At 58.4% G+C, this 19,036-nt stretch overlaps 1 protein-coding gene across 1 annotated transcript; it reads left to right on the top strand.

The window, feature by feature from the left end:
* The first annotated feature begins 7,014 nt into the window (after positions 1-7,014).
* LOC139603946 (zinc finger protein 436-like) lies at positions 7,015-18,449 on the top strand. Its single transcript, XM_071454945.1, has 5 exons — positions 7,015-7,080; positions 8,160-8,232; positions 14,552-14,617; positions 14,772-16,478; positions 18,114-18,449. Exons 1-4 carry the CDS (start codon positions 7,015-7,017, stop codon positions 15,608-15,610), a joined length of 1,044 nt encoding a protein of 347 aa, XP_071311046.1. The 3' UTR covers positions 15,611-16,478; positions 18,114-18,449.
* Positions 18,450-19,036: the final 587 nt, after the last annotated feature.

Here is a 19,036-nt window from a genome sequence, read left to right as displayed (position 1 = left end):
CTGCTCTATGAGCTGCTCTGTGGGCACCTTCCTTTCCACAGCAACGAGGACATCGTCCGGGGCCAGCTCTTCTTCCTGCCCCGGGTGTCTCAAGGTGGGGATGCGCCTTCAAGGCACGAGGGGAAGAACGGGGTTGGGAGGGGCGGCTGACACATAAGCGTCCTGCTCTTGCAGCTGGTGAGGAGGTGGATCTCCTGGGCTTAGCTGGAGGAGGTGGCACCTGTGCCTCTGTGCTGGTGTCCTCCGCAAGAGAGGATCGATAGGAAGCTTTTGGCTGCAGCTCTGAGCACTCCTGGTGTGGCCTGGGCGCTGTGGAATGTGGGAGAGCATGGACAGGAGCCTTGTCCCGCTGAGCGGTGGTTTCTGGTTTCTCTGTGCAGAGTGCCAGCACCTCATCAGGTGGTGTTTATGCATGGAGCCCACAGACAGGCCAGCACTGGAGGACCTTTTTGAGCATTCTTGGCTGCAGGAGCCCTGCCTGGCCCAGGAGACAGCAGAGATGCCTCCCTGTGCACAGTAGGATCCAGGAGCCCAGCAAGCAGCAGTGGCACGTGTCTCGTGGCGCTGGAAGAAAACCCCGGAGCCAGCAGCCTGGCCCGGGCACAGGCCATGGCGGGACAGGGGGACAGGAGCCTGCTGCCACTGACCGTGGCTCTCTGGTTTCTCTCCGCAGGCTGCCAGCACCTCATGCCATGGGAACGGCACCGCTCGGCCTGCCAGGCTGGGAGGGCTGGAGGGCGGCCGGTGTTCATTTGCTGTCAAAAATAAATTGGGGTTTTTTGTCATTGTCATCATCGGAGCGTTTCTTTCCTCCTTTTCCAAGCTCTTGGCCTCCCTTCCTCCAGGGTAATCTTTTTTCTCCTTCCTCAACCACTTGATGGCATTTGGCAGGGGGGGTTAAGCAACGTGAAAAATTCAACAACAGCTCCTGTTGCCAACTGCAGCAGCCCCTTCAAGAGCCCTGAGCTTCCACCGAGGTCAGTGTGTGCCTTGCAAAAGGAAGTGCTTTGCAGTGATGGGGTTGTTGCCCTGCTGCAAAAGCTGGGAGGAAATCAGAAATGGAAAAATGTCAATTTGGCTCAACCACCGCCCAGGTTCTTCATCTTTTCCCTCTTCTCCATGATAGGCAGGCAGGGCTGGACTCCAGCAAGGTTCAAGTTCTTGGTGCTCTCTGGCATCAAAGGGATCAAGGAAACTCTTGAATGCAGGGACTACAACAGCACTACTTGTCAGAACCCAGGAAATTCCTCTGGCTGCCCTGGAGGACTCGAGCCCCTGCCCAGGGCACTCAGAGACCCTGGCACAGAGCCCAAGACCCCTGTGCCTTTGATTTAGCCCTTGGAAAAAACAAGCTTATATGAAGAATTGCGAGCCATGACAGTTTCAGTAGAATGATAGTGAATTTATCCCAGGGTGAAAAATAGATTTTTGGGGTTTCTAGAATGGGGCCTCAGGGGCCAAGATGGTGGAATCTGGGCGTGTCCAGCCTTTCTCCTTCTTCTTGGCCTCCATCTTCTGCTGTGATGGTGGCACTTTGAGATTGGTTTAGAGTAGAAGCTCACTGTCTAACATAGGTGATAGGTATTGGAAAGTATTTGTAAATGTGGTAGTGGTAGTTTTTAGGATAAAAAGATAACACCACCCTGGGGCAGGCAGAGTGCCTTAGACTGTCTTCCTGAGCAGACCTAGGCAGGACAGGAGAAAGAATTTTATAGATAAGATACAAGAAACAACCTTGTGAGCCAGAAATGAAGAGCTCTGACTCCTTCTTCGAGCGCCGGGCTGGGAAAAGAGACTTTGGAACTTATCTCGGGCTCACTCTGACCAGCGAGAGACCCCGAGAGCATGAGTCCGTAAGACGAAATCTTGAAGGATTGGCTCCAAAACATAAATATCCTTGTTGGTCGTGTCTTCTTGACCAAGAAATCCTTCAAAGCTCTTGTAACTACAAGTCTTGCGGCCCTGTGAGCCATGCGGTGCAGTTGTGAGCCAAACTCACCCTTCCTGTCTATGTAGAAGAGAAGAAAAAGCAATGGCATCATCTGAAAAACTCAGAGATCCGCTCTCTAGCTCCTTCCAAACTCCTTCAAATCGCCCAAAGTGCGATTTAGCTACAAATAGGTGTCAAGGACTCTTAGTGCTGGCTCTTGGACTCCAGAGCAGCTGCTTTAGAATCTTTCACAGAACCCTGTGCAGTTCTGTAGTGCCAGAAATGGATCATTTGAAGAAACTTTCTCAACTGACTTGCATGGAGGTTTGTTTGAAGGGTATTTGAGGAGAAAGGCTCCCGGCAGAGCTCTGGGCTTTGGCCTAGCTGTGTCCCCTGCTGATTGTCAAGTGTGCCATCAGCTGCAGGGCTTTCTGGGCTAAAACTATCATCAAGTCACTGGGACTTGCTCTTTTTGGCCTCTAAAAGCTGGAGCCACTTTCGGGGCAAATTTGGAGACCTCATCTCTGGGTGGATGGAGCAGCTAGGATTTTCCCAGTTGCTGGGAATGGTTCTCCAGGTGCCTGGTGTAAAACGGGGCTGCCCAGCAAGTGCGGATCTGCAAGATGATAAACAATTGTCTTGGTTTGAAAAGAGAGGTGTCTGCTAAGGAAGGCAGAAGCCTTCTCTGTAATGGAAAATGTCAATCCCCTCCCTTCAAATGATTCTCATTTAGAAATTCAAATGCTCTCGGGGAAAGATATGGGGATAGGACTGAGCCCGCAGAGCTGGGCAGCGTTTGCTGATGCTCTGAGCCCTTGCTAAAGATCCTGTGCGGGCTGTCTCAGACACCTGGGGCCAGGGATTCCTTCCAAGCTGGGCCACTTTGGCTGGGCCAGGGGCGGCCCCGGGGCAGGAGGCAGTGTGTGCAAGGGCCCTGGGTGGCACGCTGCAGCACGGTCACCGTGCCATGGAACGGAAGCCGGTGTCCAAGGCCCCTTTGTGACACGTGGGAAATAGAAGCTTGCCCGGCTGCTGGCAACACGCAACGGGGCACAACGGGACAGAGCGGTGCCGTGAGGAGCCCCCGCACAGCGCACTCGCTCCCATCTGACCCGGAGCTTCTCTGCGGCGCTGTTCCTGCAGCTGAGCTCGAGGCCAGAGCACAGGACTCGCTGACCCGTGGCCTTCCTGAGGCTTCTATTCTGCAGCTGCCCTCAAGGGCAGAGCGTGGGACTTGGTGCCCTGGAGCTTTCCCAAGGCATCTCTCCTGCAAGTAGCTCCGGGCACAGCCATGGAGCAGAGAGCCCCGAGAGTGCCCAAGCTGGCCTGGGTGGAGGAGGAGGAGGAGGAAGAAGAAGGCCCTGGAGCTGCCCCAGCACAGGAGACAGAAGAGGTGGTGCCATTCCATCCAGCGCAGGAGGGTGAGTGGCAGAGCTGGGCTGCAGGGCTGGAGCCTGTGCAAATTGGCGCCATGCCATGCCATGCCATGCCATGCCATGCCATGCCATGCCATGCCATCCCCTGGGGAAATGCCCATGGACAGGAAGGAAGAGGGGCCTGGGCAGACACCCCGCAGTGGCCGTGCTCCATCCCCTGGGGCATCCCGGGGCTCTCCCTGCCTGGGCAGCGCAGGGCTGGGCTCTGTTCTCCGGCCTCTCCCGCAGCCCCTCAGCTCTGGCTGCGCTCGCTCTTTGCCAGATGCAGCCCTGGAGCGCCCACAAGAGCAGGGATCCAGCCGTGGCCGCTTCCGCAGAACAGCGCAGGTACCTGCAGCCACCCCCACCTGGGCTGGGCCTGCTGTCCCTGCTCAGCCCAGCACCGTGTGTGCAGCGCTCCATGCAACATCCCCGGCCTCTTGCCCTTCTCCTACAGCTCGTCTGCGACTTTATCCGGAGCTTTGGGCAGGAAGAGACCAGCACCAAGGGCACTGGGCTCAGAGCTCACTCAGAGCTCCTCAGTCATGAGACCAGTGCCGCCCTTCTGGATTTGCTCCTGGAGAAGGCTGTTGCCAGGCCAGAACAAGTGAGCAGCCTGGGGCCAGGCTTCAATTCCCCCATGAGTCCCGTGGCTTCCCCAGCCACGCCTGCTAGTCCCTGGGAGCCTTTGAGGCCATGGCAGTGCACTGGCAAGGGAAGCACTTCTCTGGGGACCCTGGGGACATCGCTCCCTCTGGCAGCTTTCCAAGTCTCCCCGTGCCTTCTCCAGGTGCCCGCCATGGTGAGGTCCATTCACAGATGGCTCCTGGCCAATGATTCTGCCCAGCACAGGCTGGACAAGGCCCTGCTGAATCTCACCAGAGCACACCCGGGTGAGGCAGTGGTGACGCTTCTGCGTGTGGCCCCGTCCTGTGACAGGTATGGGGCCCACCTGCCCAGAGGGCTCAGGCCTCCCCAGCCCATCACCCTGTACCGCCTGGCCCAGGTGTCTGAGCAACAGAGAGTTCCAGGGCCCTCTGGCTGCTGCCTTTCCCAGCCCTGGCACGTCGGCCCCGAGCCTGCTGCCTGCTCCCTTGCCGTCCCTCAGGGGCCTGTCCCCACAGGGCTGGGCTGCCTGGCTGCTGCTGGCCAGGCCCAGTGGGCAGAGGAAGAGCCAGCAGTCAGCCCGGGCCCCTAGGGATGCCCAGGCTATGGTGCTGTGTCTGAGACCCCCCTGAGACAGAGCTCTAACCCCGCAGAGCTGCCATCTCCATGTGGAAGACCATCATGTGCTCGTCCAGGACTGCGGAGCCAGTGCTGCTGATCCTCCTGGATGTGCTGGGCAGCTGGCCAGAGCGCAGCACGTGCACCTCCGATGGGGACAAAACAGGTGTCTTTGGCCTGGCTGTGAGTTTCTGCAAGTGGCCTTTGCTGGCCACAAGGCCGCCTCTCCAGCAGCTCTCCATCCTCCTTCCCCCACTGCATCTCCCTGCCTCAGGCGCTGGCCTGAAACCTGGCCCAGGGGCAGCCTCAGGCCCACCAGGCCCCGTGCTCCCCCTGCCAAGGTCTCTGCGGGCCTCTCCCTGCCCTGCTCGGGCCCTGCCCCAGGGACACCTGGGCACTGAGCGCTGTCTTGGGGGGCCTTTGTCCCTTGCAGGCAACCGTGGTCATGTGGAAGATGCTCCAGGAGCCCCATGTGCCACGTGTAGTGACGTCGTATTTCCCCCAGCTATTTGTGCATCTGCTCTTCCAAGTGTTCTTCAGCACAGAAGAGATGCCAGAGGAGGTCGATGCCTTCTGGAAGGAATGCCTGCAAGAGCACGGCCTTGCCACCAGCCCCAACAGGTGCTCCATGCCAGTCCTCCTGTCCCTGCCACGTGGCCTGCCAAGGAGCCAGTGCTGCCAGGGTGACCTGGCCTTTGCTGTGCACACAGGTTTGCAGTGCAGAGCCTGAAGTCCCTGCCCTGCCGAAAGCAGTACAAGGAGGTGCTGGTGTCAGTGCAACGCAAGCGTGGCTGGGACACGCTGCTCTGGGCTGACACCCGCCACTATGCCGTGGGTCTGCTGGCCAGGTGAGACTCCCCTTCTCCCCATTGCTCCCGGCATTTGTGCCCTGTGCCTGGGCTGTCCCACACAGTCCCCGTGGCCCTGGGTCACAGGGCCTTGTCACCGAGGGATGGCCAAGCAGAATGGAAAAGGCTGGGAGGGGAGAGAGCACAGGAGGAGACACCTCCTAAAGGGCCCAGGTCCTCTTGCAGGATGGTGGTGAAAGACCAGCAGGCTCTGCGAGCCTGTCCTTGGAGAGATTTGCTCAGGTTCCTGGTCCCTTTTTTGCCCTCCTAGGGAGATGCGCCATGCTTGTCTTGGGTTGGGTTCCAGTATTGCACTCCACCTCCTCTGGCTGCTCAGCACACAGGAACCACACTGGGATCTGCCCGCCCTGGCGTTCCCTGTGGAGGTGAGCCGGGTGTGCAGCGCTGCCTGGCTGAGCTGCCTCCCAGCTCTCTGCCCTCTGGGAGCCGCAGCCGCCTGGGACGCTGCCTGTGCCCTGTGCTGCTGCTGCTGCTGCTGCTGCTGCTGCTGCTGCTGCTGCTGCTGCTGCTGCCTGGGCCCAGCCCTGTGCGGCTCCGGGCTCCTGCCGGCCGGCTCCCCCGTCACTGGCCTGTGCCTTTCAGCTCCTCCAGTGCCTGGATGCCAGTGAATGTGGTGCCAGTGTTGTGAAGGTCTCTTCAAGGTACCTGCAGAGCGAGTGCAGGGAGAGGCGTCGCCTGGCGCTCAGGGCCCTGCTGGAGCTCATTGATGATCCCTCAATGGTGAGAAGGGGGCGGTGGCTGAAGCTGCGCTGGGAACGCAGTCACTTGGCCTGGCCTGGGCTTGGGCCACTGGGGCAGCTGCTCCCAGCTCTCCTGCCTCCCGCTTCAGCTGCCCGCGTGCTTCGGGACAGGCCTTTGGCCTCTGGGCCCTGCGGCAGCAGGATGGCCTTTCACAGACTTGTGTTCTGCACAGGCCCAAAGAATGTGGAGCCTGACCCAAAGCCTCATGGACCTACTGTGCGACAATGATGCAGAGATCGCTGGGATGACCCTCATCACACTCAGCTTTCTATTCCTGCACAAATCACATATTCTGATGTCAACCCCCATTGCCCTGCAGCTGGCTGAGGCGCTCCTGCCACTCTTTGACCACGTAAGGCTCTGTGCCCCCAGCCACAGCCGCTGGCTGCTGCCTGGAAACTGTGTGCCCTGTGCATTTCCAGCCCTGTGCCCAGGGGGTCCTGCAGGAGCCAACGCTGAGCTAGTTTTTCTTTTTTTTTTTCCTACAGGATAATAGCCAGGTCCAGCTGCTCTCCATCAAACTCTTCCGAGACATGATGGAGTATTTGGAAGAGAGAGAAAAACCTTTGGAAAGCCCTGTGCAACAGAGCTTGCTTGCACTCTTCTTCCACTGCCATGATGAGAATCAGCGTGTGGCAGAGGTGAGGACTCGTGGGCTGCTGCTGTTCCCCTGGCAGGGGGCTCGGCTGCCTCCTGCCCTGCGCCTGCTGGATCGCAGCCTCCTGCAGGCCATGGCACGGGGACGCGGGTGCCGTGCCCTGGGCTGTGGGGCCATCTCCGCGTCCCTGCTGCTCTCCAGGCTTCTCGGGAAGCGCTGCTTTGTGCGGTCAAGTTGATGAAGAGGAGGGATCTCAAGAAGCTGGTGAAGGAGCAGAAACTGTGCAAGTTCAGCGAGTGCCTGGTAAGGAGGGCCTGCAAGGCCCAGCTTCAGGCTGGAGAAGGCCCCTGAGGGCGGCGCTCAGTGTGCGGGCCGGGCAGCTGTGCCCCTGCCCGCTGCGGCAGCCAGAGGCCGCGCGGGCTCCTCTCCAGGCTCCCGAGGGCCCGAGCCGGGTGCCCGTGGAGCCCCGGCCCGGCGGGGCTGCGGGGCGGCACCGCGGCTCCCCGGGCAGCAGCCGGCCCGCTGCCCCCTGCCCTCGGGAGCCCTTGGCCGGCGGCTGCTGGCCGCGCCTCAGGGCTGTGCGGGCAGGGGAGGCCGGGGCTGGGCGCAGGCAGCGCCCGGCCCAGGGGCTGAGCCCGCGCCAAGCCTTCCCTCCTGCCGCTCTCTGCAGCTGGCAGAGGACAGGAGCCGAGCGGCCGAGCACCTGCGCCGGGCCCTGCGCAACCTGCAGAGCCCACAGGAGCCCCTGCGAGAGGCGGCCATCAGCTTCATGGGTGAGCCACGAGCCCGCGCTCCCTCCCCGGCCCGGCCCGCCGCAGCTCGGCCCCGGCCCCGCCTGCTGCCCCGGCAGCGCCAGCCGGGCCCGGCGCCGTGGAGCCCCGCCTGGGCTGGGCATTGCTGCTGCCGCCCTCTGTCAGCCGTGCCCTGGGGCGGCAGCGTGCGCCAAGGGCCGGGCTGAGCCCTGCCGGGCCAGCAGCCCGTGTGGCCACAGCGCCGGCAGCGCCGCTGGCAGGGAGCTGTGCCGCTGCCGCCGTGACAGGCTCTGTGTTCACAGGCATGGCCGGGCGGCGCCTGAGGGGGCAGCAGCGAGAGCTGCAGCTGATCTGCGCTGGTGAGTGAGGGCAGCGGGCTGGCAGCAGGGGCTGCCGGGGGGGAGCTGCAAGCCCTGCCCCGGCTGCGGAGGGCTCTGCTCCCGTGGCCAGAGCACACTGAGCTTTCAGGGCCCGCGGGGGCCATTGCTGGCCCGCAGCTTCGGCCTGATCGCCTTGCTCCCTGCTCCCTCCTGGCCATGGCAAGAGCCGCCTGGCATGGCCCTTGCTGGGGGCTCTCCTCGGCTTCCCCCACATCCGGCTCTGACGTGGCTCTGTTGCTCTCTCTTGCAGCCCTTGAAGACAAAACAAATGACATCAGCCTCGCCTTCGGAAGCCTGGCAATTCAAACGCTCTGCATCCTCAAGTCAGGAGAGTGGGCTCCCATCTCCAGCTTCCAGTGGCTCCGAAATCACCTGCGCAGGGCATGGAAGACACAGCCTCGTCTGTCATGGCTCGGCTGCCTGCCCTGTCACAGCTCTGTGGAGAGCTGATCCCAGAAGCTCTTTTTGCTGGGGCCACCTGAGTCAGGAGGAATTTTCTTTTACTTCAAGAATGTTCTTTTCTTTTTTTTTTTTTTTTTCCTTTACCATGTAAATATAGACTGTGTTCTAATACACAGACTGCCAGGATCTTTCTTGTGCTGCCCAGGGTCCGCAGGGCCTAGGGGAAGAGGGGATAAAGGGTGCTTGTGCTCAGCCAGCTGCCCAGGCGTGCAGTGGGCAAGGGGAAATGGCCAGAAGGCCCTTGGCCTTTGGTGGTTCTGCTGAAGCCTTTGTGCTGCCCACAGAGCGGCTGGGCAGGGCCGGAGCTGCGGGGATCCCTGCCAGAGCGCTGCCTGGAGATGGCCACAAGCCCTGTGCCAGGCAGGAAGCGCCATCCGTGCCCTCCTGCCCGTCTGCTGCTGGCTGCCTTGCTGAGGGCTCCCGGGTGCCTCTGCCTGGGGCTGCTCTGGAGCTGCTGTGGGGCTGCGGCGCTGCTGCCGGGCAGCTTGGCCGCGCTGGGGCAGGGCCTGAGGGGCTGGGGCGCTGGCAAGCCCTGAGCAATGGGGCTGTCAGAGGCCACAAGCAGCCCCCTGGCAGCCGCCTTCTTCCTGCCAGAGCTGACTTGCCAGGCGGATCCTGGGCACTCTGGAACTAACAGCATCAGTGTTGTTGGAAACCCAAATGCAGGGAAGTCTCAGACCTTTGGTCTTGTCAGCAAAGCTTAGAATTAAACACAGGATTTGATCGGACACCTTGGAAAGGGCTTCCAAACTTAGGTGCTAGAAGGGAGAATGCGGATTTCTAGTTCATAGCAGAAACGCGGGGAGGAAAGTATAAGTGGAGGAAAGTTTAGTGTTTTAGAATTCAAGATCTAGAGAAAATCAAAGTAGTTCCAATGGTAAACAAGAAGTTTAGGATGCAGTGCTGGAGGTTTGTGTGTCATAACACGATTGGCTAAGGAAGCTTACAGCTTACACTGTGGCATGAGTGTCTCATGTCTCGCGACCCCTCCTCGAGACCCCTCTTAGGACCCATCCGCACCCCCCAGGTCCCCCCACAGTGCCTCAGGACCCCTCCCCAGACCCCCCCAAACCCCCGGACCCCTCCCCAAAGCCCCCCCTGACCCCCCCGGACCCTCCCCCGCCCCCCCCGATCCCCTCTCAGGCCCCTCCCGCTCCTGTCCCGAGCCCGGGGGGTCCCGGCGGCGGCGGAGAAGGGGGCGCCGCTTCCGGCTCGCCTCTGATTGGCTGGGGAGGTGCGGGGAAGGCGGGCGTTGCTGAGAAGAGCCGTACCGTGATTGCTTGGCTTGGGGACGGGCAGCCCGTGATTGGTTGGTTCACAGCGGGGCGCGTCGCTATTGGCTGGGAGCTCTTGTAGCGGAGGCGGGAGATTGTGAGGGGAGAGCGTAACTGAGGTGGGGCCGGGGGGAAACTGGGGGGGTTTGGGGCGGGTCTGAGGGGAAGTTGGGGATTTTTGGGGGCATTGACGGGAAACACGAGGGTGTGCGGTGGGTTTGAGGGGAATGAGGGGGTCTGAGGAGGCTTTGGTGGGACTGAGGGGCCTATAGGGAGCTTTGGGGGAAGTTTGAGAGGATCTGGAGCGTTCTCAGGTGGGTTTAGGGGGAACTGAGGGAAATTCAGAGTGTCTGGGGATTTTGAGAGGAACTGGAGGATTGTGAGTGGATCTGGGGGGTTTTGAGGTGGTTCTTGAGAAACTTGGGAGAGTCTGAGGGGATTTCTTAGGGTTTTGGGGGGAGGGGATTGAGGGGTCTGAGGGGGATTTGGGACAGTCTGATGGATTGGGGGGGGTCTCAGGTAGGTCTGGGTTGAATTTTGGGGAGAACTGGGGGGGTTTGAGGGTCCTGGGGACGTTTGCGGAGTACTGGGGTTGGTTTCGGGGGTCCTGGGGAGGGTTTGGGCGTTCAGAGTGGTCCTGGGCCAAGCTTGGAGGGCTCTGGGGGCTTTGGCGTTCCTGGAGGGGTCCTGGGGGAGATTTGGGCGTCCCGGGGGGTCCCAGGCCCACCCTGAACCGGGGTCTGGGGGTTTCGGGGGGAGGGGGCACTGCAGGGGTTCCCCACCCCCGTTTTTGGGGGCTCTCCCATGGTGCCCCCTCCCCAAAAAGGTCCCAGGGCCCCCTGCAGTGGCTCCTGTTCCACCGGCCGGTGCCCCCTGATCCAGGACGGCCCCACTGAGTCTGGGGGGGTTTGTGAGGATTTTGGGGTTTTGAGAGGGTTTTTGGGGATTTGGGGGATTTTGTTGGGAGTTTGGGGGGAATTATTGGGGTTTTTGGGGAGAATTATTGGGTTTTGAGATGGGTACGTGATTTTGGGGGTTTTGTTGATTTGGGGAGGTTTTGGATTTTTGGGGTTTTTTTGGGGTGGTGGGGTTTTTTGGGGGGAATTTATTGAAAATTTTTTAAATTTTGGAGAGTTCCACTGGGATTTTTGGAGATTCTCTGGGGTTTTTTAGGGTTTCCTTGCAATTTTTGGAGATTTTGTAGGGTTTTAGTGGAATTTTAGGGGGGCTTTGGGGCATTCCCTGGGTGTGGGGAAGGGCTGAGAGGCACCAAAATCTCCTTAAAAGCCCCAAAAGTCCCAATAAAACCCACAAAATCCTTTGAAATCTCTCAAAATCCCATTAGAACACCCTAGAATCCCAATAAAAGCCCACAAAATCCTTTGAAATCCCAATAACCCCAAAAATCCTGATTAAAGTCTGCAAATCCTCCAAAGATCTCCCCAAAACCATCAAAAGTCCCACAAAATCTCCCCCAAGACCCAAAGAAATCCTGGCAACACCCAAACCCCCCCAAATCCCAAAAATCCCAAATCCCCAATTAATCCCTCTGAATGCCACCACAATTCCAATAAAATGCCCCAAAATCTCCTAAAAATCCCAATAAAATCCCAGGAATTTCTGAGAATCCCAAAAAACCCCAACAAAATCCCAGTAAAACCCCCAAAATTCAAAAAGAGCCACAAGCAATTTCAATAAACCCCCAAACACCCCCAGAAAAACTCCCCCTCAAAATGCCAAGAAAATCCCCCAAAATCCAAACCCCCCAAATCCACAAAACCAGCCACTCCCAGTCAATCCCAGTGTGATTCCAGTTGCTCTCAGTGAGATCCCAGTGTAACCCAGTGTGGACTCAGCTGCTCTCACTGGGATCCCAGTGTGATCCCAGTTGCTCCCAGCATAATTCCAGATGTTCCCAGTTCCTCCCATGATGATCCCAGTAGCCCCAAGAATAGTCCCAGTCCCTCCCAGCAGGGTCCCAGTCGTGCCCAGTTGCCTCCAGGGTAGATTCAGTTTCCCCCAGCATCGTCCCAGTTGCTCCCAGCATGGTCCCAGCTGTTCCCAGTGTGGTTCCAGTGCCCCCAGGATGGTTAGAGACACTCCCAGTATGTTTTAGTGACCTCAGAATGATCCCAGTCTTTCCCAGTTCCTCCCAGTTTCCTCTGGCATCATCCCAGTTTCTATCTGTTGCTCAAAGGGTGGCCCCAGTTGCTCCCAGGATGATCCCAGTTGCCCCAGTTGTAGTCTCAGTCCTCTCAGCATGGTTCCAGAACCTTCCAGCCGATCCCAGTTGCTCCCAGTGGGTCACATTTTCCTCCCAACATGGGCCCAGTAGCTCCCAGTAAGCCCCAGTCAGGTTCCATTCACGCCCAGTATAATCCCAGTATGAGTGTAGCCACTCCCAGTATGATCCCAGTCCCTTGCAGTCTAATCCCAGTTGCTCCCAGTCACTCCCAGTCTGATGCCAGTGCCCCCAGTGGGATCCCAGTTGCTCCCAGCATGGGCCCAGCTGTTCCCAGTGTGCTTCCATCACTCCCCTATGGTTACAGACGCTCCCAGGATGGTCCCAGTTGAACCCAGTTGCCCCTGCTCTAGTCCCAGTCCCTCCCCAGATGATCCCAGTCCCTCCCAGCATGGTCCCACTCACTCCCAGTTGCCCCCAGTGTGGTCCCAGTTCTCCCCAGCATGGTCCCAGTTGTTCCCAGTGTGGTTCCAGTCCCCCCAGTATGGTTCCAGACACTCCCAGTATATCCCAGTTGCCCCCAGCATGTCTGCAGTCATTTCCAGGCACTGCCAGTGGCCCCAGTAAGGTGTCAGTTATCCCAGTATGATCCCCCAGTCATGCCCAGTATATCCCAGTTGCCTCCAGTATGCATCCAGTCCTTCCCAGTTGCTCCAGTTTGCTTGCAGCATTATCCCAGTTTCCCTCAGCTGCTCCCAGTAGCCCAAAGTGTGATCCCAGTCGCTCCCTTTCAACCCCAATATGATCCCAGTAAGCTCCAGTTTGATCCCAGTCACATGCCAGCCTTCCCAGTGTGGTCCCAGTATAATCCCAGTTGCTTCCAGTCTCTCCCAGTATGGTCCCAGCTGCCTCCAGCGTGGTTCCAGTTTCTCCCTAGATCAGCCCAGTCAGTCCCAGTATGATGCCATTTGCTGCCAGCGTGCTCCCAGTTGCTCCCAGTCAGGCCCAGTCTGGGGGATGATGTGCAGGGTGTGCTCCCAGTCCCTCTCAGATCCTCCCAGTATTAGTCCACTCCCTCCCAGTATGATCCAGAGATGAGCCCAGTGTGCTCCCAGTCCCTGCCAGTATGAACCAGTTGTGCTCCACATGGTTCCAGTTGCTCTCTTTCACCCTCACTTTTGTTCCAGTCACTCCCAGTATCCCCCAGTGTAGCCCAGTTCCCTCCAGCATCTTTGCAGTTCCTTCCAGTATGATCCCATTTGCTCCCAAGCACTCCCAGTCAGCCTCAGTGTAGTGGCACTCACTGCCAGAATGATCCCAGTCAGCTCCAGCATGATCCCAGTTCATCCCAGTATAAGCCCAGTTGTTTCCAATCACCCCCAGTGTGCAGCCAGTCAGTCCCAGTTGCTCCTGGCATGATCCCAGTTGTTCACAGCTGTTCCCAGTCACCCTCAGCATAATCCCAGTCACCCTCTGTACGATCCCAGTGCAGCCCAGTCCCTGGCAGTGCTGCCACTGCTGGGATCCCCCAGGCCTGTGTGCGTTCCCCCCTGGCGGATGTGCCGAGAGGAGCCCCAAGGGCTGGCAGGGGCCAGGCAGGGTCCCCAGCAAGGCCCAGTTTGGATGTGCAGCCCCCAGTTTGCCCAGTTTGCCTCTCCTTTGGCCCGGGCCGGGTTCCCCCCGCCCGCAGCGGCTGGGAGCAGCCGAGAGCCCCGCGCTGCCCATGCCGACCTGGCCCGGCTCCATGGCCGCTGCTGCCGCGGGCTGCGAGGGCTGCGGGAACGGGGCACCGAGGGTGTGGCTGCTGCTGGGGGAGGAGGAGGAGGGAGGGAAGGGCAGGGATGGAGGGGGAGGAGGAGGCGGGTTTAGGGGGGAGGAGGAGGAGAAGGAATGGAAGGGGAGGGATAGAAGATGAGAAGGAGGTGGGGAAAACAGAGAGGAGCGGGAGGAAGAGGAAGAGGAGGGACAAAGGCGGATCAAGGCTGAGCTGCGGGAACCACGCGGTCTCGAACCCTGCCTGAATTCGCAGCCCCCACCTGTGGGATCATCGCCCCCCCCATGGCTCCGGTGAGCGGGGAGGGGGAGCCCGGCCCGGATATCCCGGGGGGTCCCTGGGTTGGGTTTTTGGGGGGATGTTTGGAGAATGAAGAAGTCCAAGGCTGAGCGGAAAAGGCCCCTCGGGGGGACATCGGGGGGTGGCGGTGGCGGCTGCGGGCAGAGGCAGCCTGGAGGAGCAGAGCCCTGTATCCCCCAGGAGGCCAAAGTGGGGAGGCCAGAGAGGGGGGAGCGCCGCCATTGGAGGGAGCCTCAAGAGCCTGGAGAGGGGCAGGGGGGACTCCTTGGAGCCGCTGCAGCCCAGGGCAGAGAATGAGGAGAGAAGGGAGCCCAGGAGCCCAAACAGCCCCGGCATCCCGAAATGGGGAGAGCCAAGAGGGGGGAGCTTTTGGCATTGCTGTCACTGCCAGCAGCCTGGGCAGGGCAGGCACCCAGGAGAAGGGGGACCCCCAATCCAAGTTTGACCCCAGCAGCTGGGACAGGGGGGAACCCCCGAACACCAGAGGGGAGGGACCAGGGATGGGGAACTCCTGGAAGGCTTTTTCATGGCTGAATCTTGGTGTTTGGGAGGGTTTTCTGGAGCCCAGATGGCCGGTGACTTGTAGAGATGGACTTGGGTGGGGGGAACTTCAAACTCCAGGTGCTTATCCCTTGTTTTCTCCAAACCAGGATTTCACATTGCCAACCCCTGTGAGGCTGTGAGGAAGAGGAAGATGCCCCGGGACACTGAGGCAGGTGAGGAGGAAGTCAGTGCCCCTTTCCCCTCTGTGCTGCTCCATCTCCCAGCCCAGCAGGGCCCCCGGCTGCAGCACAGCCCTGGGGGGATCTCGTTGCCCTTGCCTGTGGCACAGAGGCAAATCTCATGCTGTCCTTGTCCTTCCTCGCCCAGAGCAGGAGCTGAGCATGGAGAGCAGGGAGGACAAATGCCCGCGGCAGAACCTGGTGGCAGAGGCCGTTTTGAGCGGCTCCACGGCGCAGGAAGCCAACGGGGAGGAAAAGGCCCGGAGATGCCGCACGAGGAGGGGCTGCAAACGCAGATGGCGGGGATGTGAGGGGGAAAGAGCCAGCCTGGGCCGGGAAGGCGGCCGGAGATGGAGCCAGAGCTCGGAGCTGGTGCTCCATGAGCAGCTCCATGATGGGGAGAAGCCCCACACATGCGTGGAGTGTGGGAAGAGCTTCAGGTGGAACTGCCGCCTGATCGTGCACGAGAGGATCCACACTGGGGAACGGCCCTACGAGTGTGGGGAGTGTGGGGAGAGCTTCAGCCAGAGCTCCAGCCTGATCAAGCACCAGAGGACCCACACTGGGGAGAGGCCCTATGAGTGTTCCAAGTGCGGGAAGAGGTTTCAGACCAGGTCCCATCTTCTCCAGCACTATCAGAGTCACACAGAAGAGAGGCCCTTCCAATGCCCCGACTGTGGGAAGGGATTCAAGTACAACTCCGATGTTGTCAAGCACCGGCGCATCCACACTGGGGAGAGGCCCTACGAGTGTGATAAATGCAGGAAGAGGTTTCAGACCAGCTCCAATCTCCTCCTGCACTATCGGAGTCACACAGAGGAGAGGCCATTCCGCTGCCCAGACTGTGGGAAGGGATTCCAGCGCAACTGCACCCTCGTCAGGCACCGGCGCATCCACACCGGGGAGAGGCCCTACGAGTGTCCCCAGTGTGGGAAGAGCTTCTCCAGGAACTCGACCTTGACCCGACACCAACGGAGGCACCACTAAGGGAAGCCCTGCGAGTGCCCCGAGTGCGGGAAGAGCTTCGTGCGCTGCTGCAGCTCCATCCCCCACTGGAGGAGGCACTTTGGGCACAGCCCTGGTCACTCACATTCCCTGTGATCCATGTTGGGAACACACCTGCCTGCTTGTCCTTTGGTTTGGCATTTTTTTCTGATTCATCTTCATCCCTTAAAAACAGCCAAAACAGTGTTTAAAGAAAAAAATTGATCACAGATGTCTAAAGTCCCACAATTTCAGAGTTTTTTAATGGGAAATTGATGGTTTGGAGAGAATATTCTGGAGGATTTGTGTAGTCTGGGGGGGGATTTTGTGCAGTGTTCTCCATCTCTTTGCACTCCAAAAGCCAAGAGGGTCACCTCAAAACAACTGAATCCCACTGAAAACAACTGAATTTTAATTCATACAGGCTCAATCCGACATCAAAATGCCTTGTTCCCACCCTAAAAAACTCAGTTCCACGCCAGACTCCCTCCATTCCACAGCCGCCAGAGTGAGATGGGGTGTGAAGGAGATTGGGAGAAGTGCAATCCCAATTTGGAGTGATGGGATTGGGATTGTGTGGGGCTGGGTGGGTGGGATGTATTTGATAGCAAATAAAACTTTCAGAGTTAGTGATTTCTGTCCCATTCATTTTTAGTCCATTGCAGTTCTGTTTGCAGAGTGCCACCTTCTCAGCTGATTGTGTTTGTGTCCTCCTTTCTCTCCTGCCTCTCTTTGCCTGCTCTGTTTCTCTCTCAGTGTCTCCCTTGAGCCAGGGCAGCTGCCACCAAAGACCCTGCCCTGATTTAATTCCCAGTGCAGGAGCTACAACGGCCATGGGTGAAGTTCTGAAGGCTGGCAGTGAAATGTCACTGTAGGATCCACTTGGCTTTCGGCCCCTTCTTAGGAGCTTTGCCTTCAAGGGCAGGAACATCTTTTCCTGGCTGGGAACTGGAATTCCAGGTCCTTGGAGTGTGTGCCATGCAGGACCATACAGACTGGGGTCATGTGGACTGGGATTGTATGGCTTGGGATTGTACAGACTGGGATCATGTGGACTGGGATTTCACAGGCTGGGACCGTGGGGATTAGGAGCCGAGACTGGGATCATACAAACTGGACCATATGGACCGGGATGGCTGCACCGGATCAATGTGAACCGAGGGGGTCCCGCCCTGCCCAGGGGTCCCTCCCCATCCTGCCCGGGGGCGCAGCCAAAGCTCCCCGGAACGAATGCAGAGGTCCAGGAGGGATCCCAGTGCCAATCCCATTTCCAATCCCATTTCCTGTTCCTGCTCCTGGTGCTGGTCCCAGAGTGATCCTGGTGCTGATCCTGGTTCCGGTGCCTGCCTCAGTCTCCATCTCAGTCCCGGAGCACTCCTGGGGCTGATTCTGGTTCTCGTGTTGATCTCGATACTGGAGCAGTGCCAGTCCCAGTCCCAGTCTTGGTACCAGAGCGGTGCCAGTCCCAGTCTCAGTCCCAGTCTCGGTCCTGGAGCGGTGCCATTCTCGGTGCCGGTGCTGGTGCTGGTTTCAGTGCTGGTCTCAGTCTTGGTCCCAGAGTGGTTCTGGACCCAGTGCTGCTACTGGTGCTGGTCTTGGTCCTGGAGTGCTCCCAGTGCCAATCTCAGTCTCAGTCCCAGTCCCAGAGCGCTGCCACTCTTGGTGCTGGTTCCGGTGACGGTCTCGGTCTCAGTCCTGGAGGGCTCCCAGTCTCGGTCCTGGTCCTGGTCCCAGAGCAGTCCCGGTGCGGGTGCCGGGTTCCAGTCTCGGTCCTGATCCCAGTCCTGGAGCGCTGCCGGTGCCAGTCCCAGTTCCAAAGCGCTCCTGGTGCCGGTCCCAGTGTCAGGCTTGGTCCCAGTCTTGGTCCCAGTGCCAGTTCTGGTGCTGGTTCTGGTCTGGGTCTCGGTCCTAGTCCCGGTGCCGGTCCTGTGGCGCTGCCAATCTCAGTTCCAGTGTCAGTCTTGCGGCTGGTGCCACTTCTGCTGCTGGGTTTGGTCTTGGTCCTGGAGAATTTAGGTCCATTTGGATGATTTTAGGCCAAACTGGACAGGTTTAGGGTGGGTTTCAGATCCCTTGCAGTGATTTCAAGCCTTTTAGGGTGGATCTTAGGCCCCTTTGCAGATTTTAGGCCAAATCTGTTGGGTTTGAGGGTGGATTTTAGATCCCTTTGAATGATTTAAGCCCATTTGGGTGGGGTTTGGGCCTGTTTGGGTGATTTTAGGATAAACTGGGCAGTTTTAGAGTGGATTTTAGATGCCTTTGGCTGATTTTAGGCCCATATGGGTGGATTTTAGGCCTCTTTGGGTAATTTTACCTTGTAACAGTGATTTTAGGTCCCTTTGTGTTATAGATGGCTAATGAGATGATTGGCTCCTGCAATTAAGGGATGGATACTGTGTGAATATTAAGAGAAGCTTTATTGATGTGTCATTATGTTATTGCAGTCTGTTGTTTAGATGTCCTCTGCTCTCCCCACAGTCCCTTTCCCCCCCGTTGTTACCATCAGACAGCCTGAGCCATCCAGGACAGGTAGAAAGAAGGCGAGAACAAAAACTTGTTCCTAGGGGAGGGGGCGTGGCATGACAGCACCTGACCCTCCAATCAAGCTGCAGGAAAGCAGACTCCACCAATAAACAGCAAAGAAGAGTTGACTGACAGACTGTGGGAGGGGCCAGGTTTGGCTGATGCAATCCCGGGGTATCAAAGGCGAAGCGTCCATCTTGAGGACGAGCCAGGCACGTGGTAGGCGGCCACGAGGGGAGCTCCCAGGCCTGTTCTTCCTTATTTAGTCCTTTTCTTGTCATTTTTGTTAAGGTTGAATAAACCTTTTAAAATTTTGAAAGTCAGCAGTCGTTTCTCACAGTAACCAAGGGTTCCTTTCCTGGAGTTTGGTGCACAGGAGAAACACCAACCATATATTCTCAAGAGGACAAAATGGCACAAAATTTTCCTGGCAAAGATCAGAAAATCAAGAAACTTTGGAAAAAGATTTACTAAAACATCCAATTCAACATAAAACACCATAGCAGTAACTTCATTAACTCAGCCCGGTGTACCTGGAAACGTTTAATCACTTCAGTTGTTGAGGTATCAAAAAATGTTCCATATCAAGAGCATTAGAAGGAGAAGACAGAGAGACAGGAAGACAGAAGCTCTATAGAAAGAAACGCACATGGCTACCAACTGCTGGGGTTCCAGCGTGGGTGAGACACAAACCCCAGCCACGGAGCCCTTGTGACACACCACGGTGGCACTATGGAACCTCATGGGAACAAAGAGACCATTGTGACACTGGTGCCTCATGGAATCAGGGGGACCATTGTGAAACTCAGGCCCCCTCTGGAACCAAGGGCCAAGGATGAAGCTGTGGGGCCCGTGGAACCAAGGAGCCGTTGTGACACAGCGGGGCCACGGGGAGCCGAGGGGCCA

Source organism: Agelaius tricolor, unplaced genomic scaffold (genome assembly GCF_023055355.1).
Source record: "Agelaius tricolor isolate 1412-34295 unplaced genomic scaffold, bAgeTri1.0.p SCAF_42, whole genome shotgun sequence".
Lineage (NCBI taxonomy): Eukaryota > Metazoa > Chordata > Aves > Passeriformes > Icteridae > Agelaius > Agelaius tricolor.
Note: the sequence above shows the minus strand (reverse complement) of the source record. Positions and strands in the feature narration are given on the sequence as shown.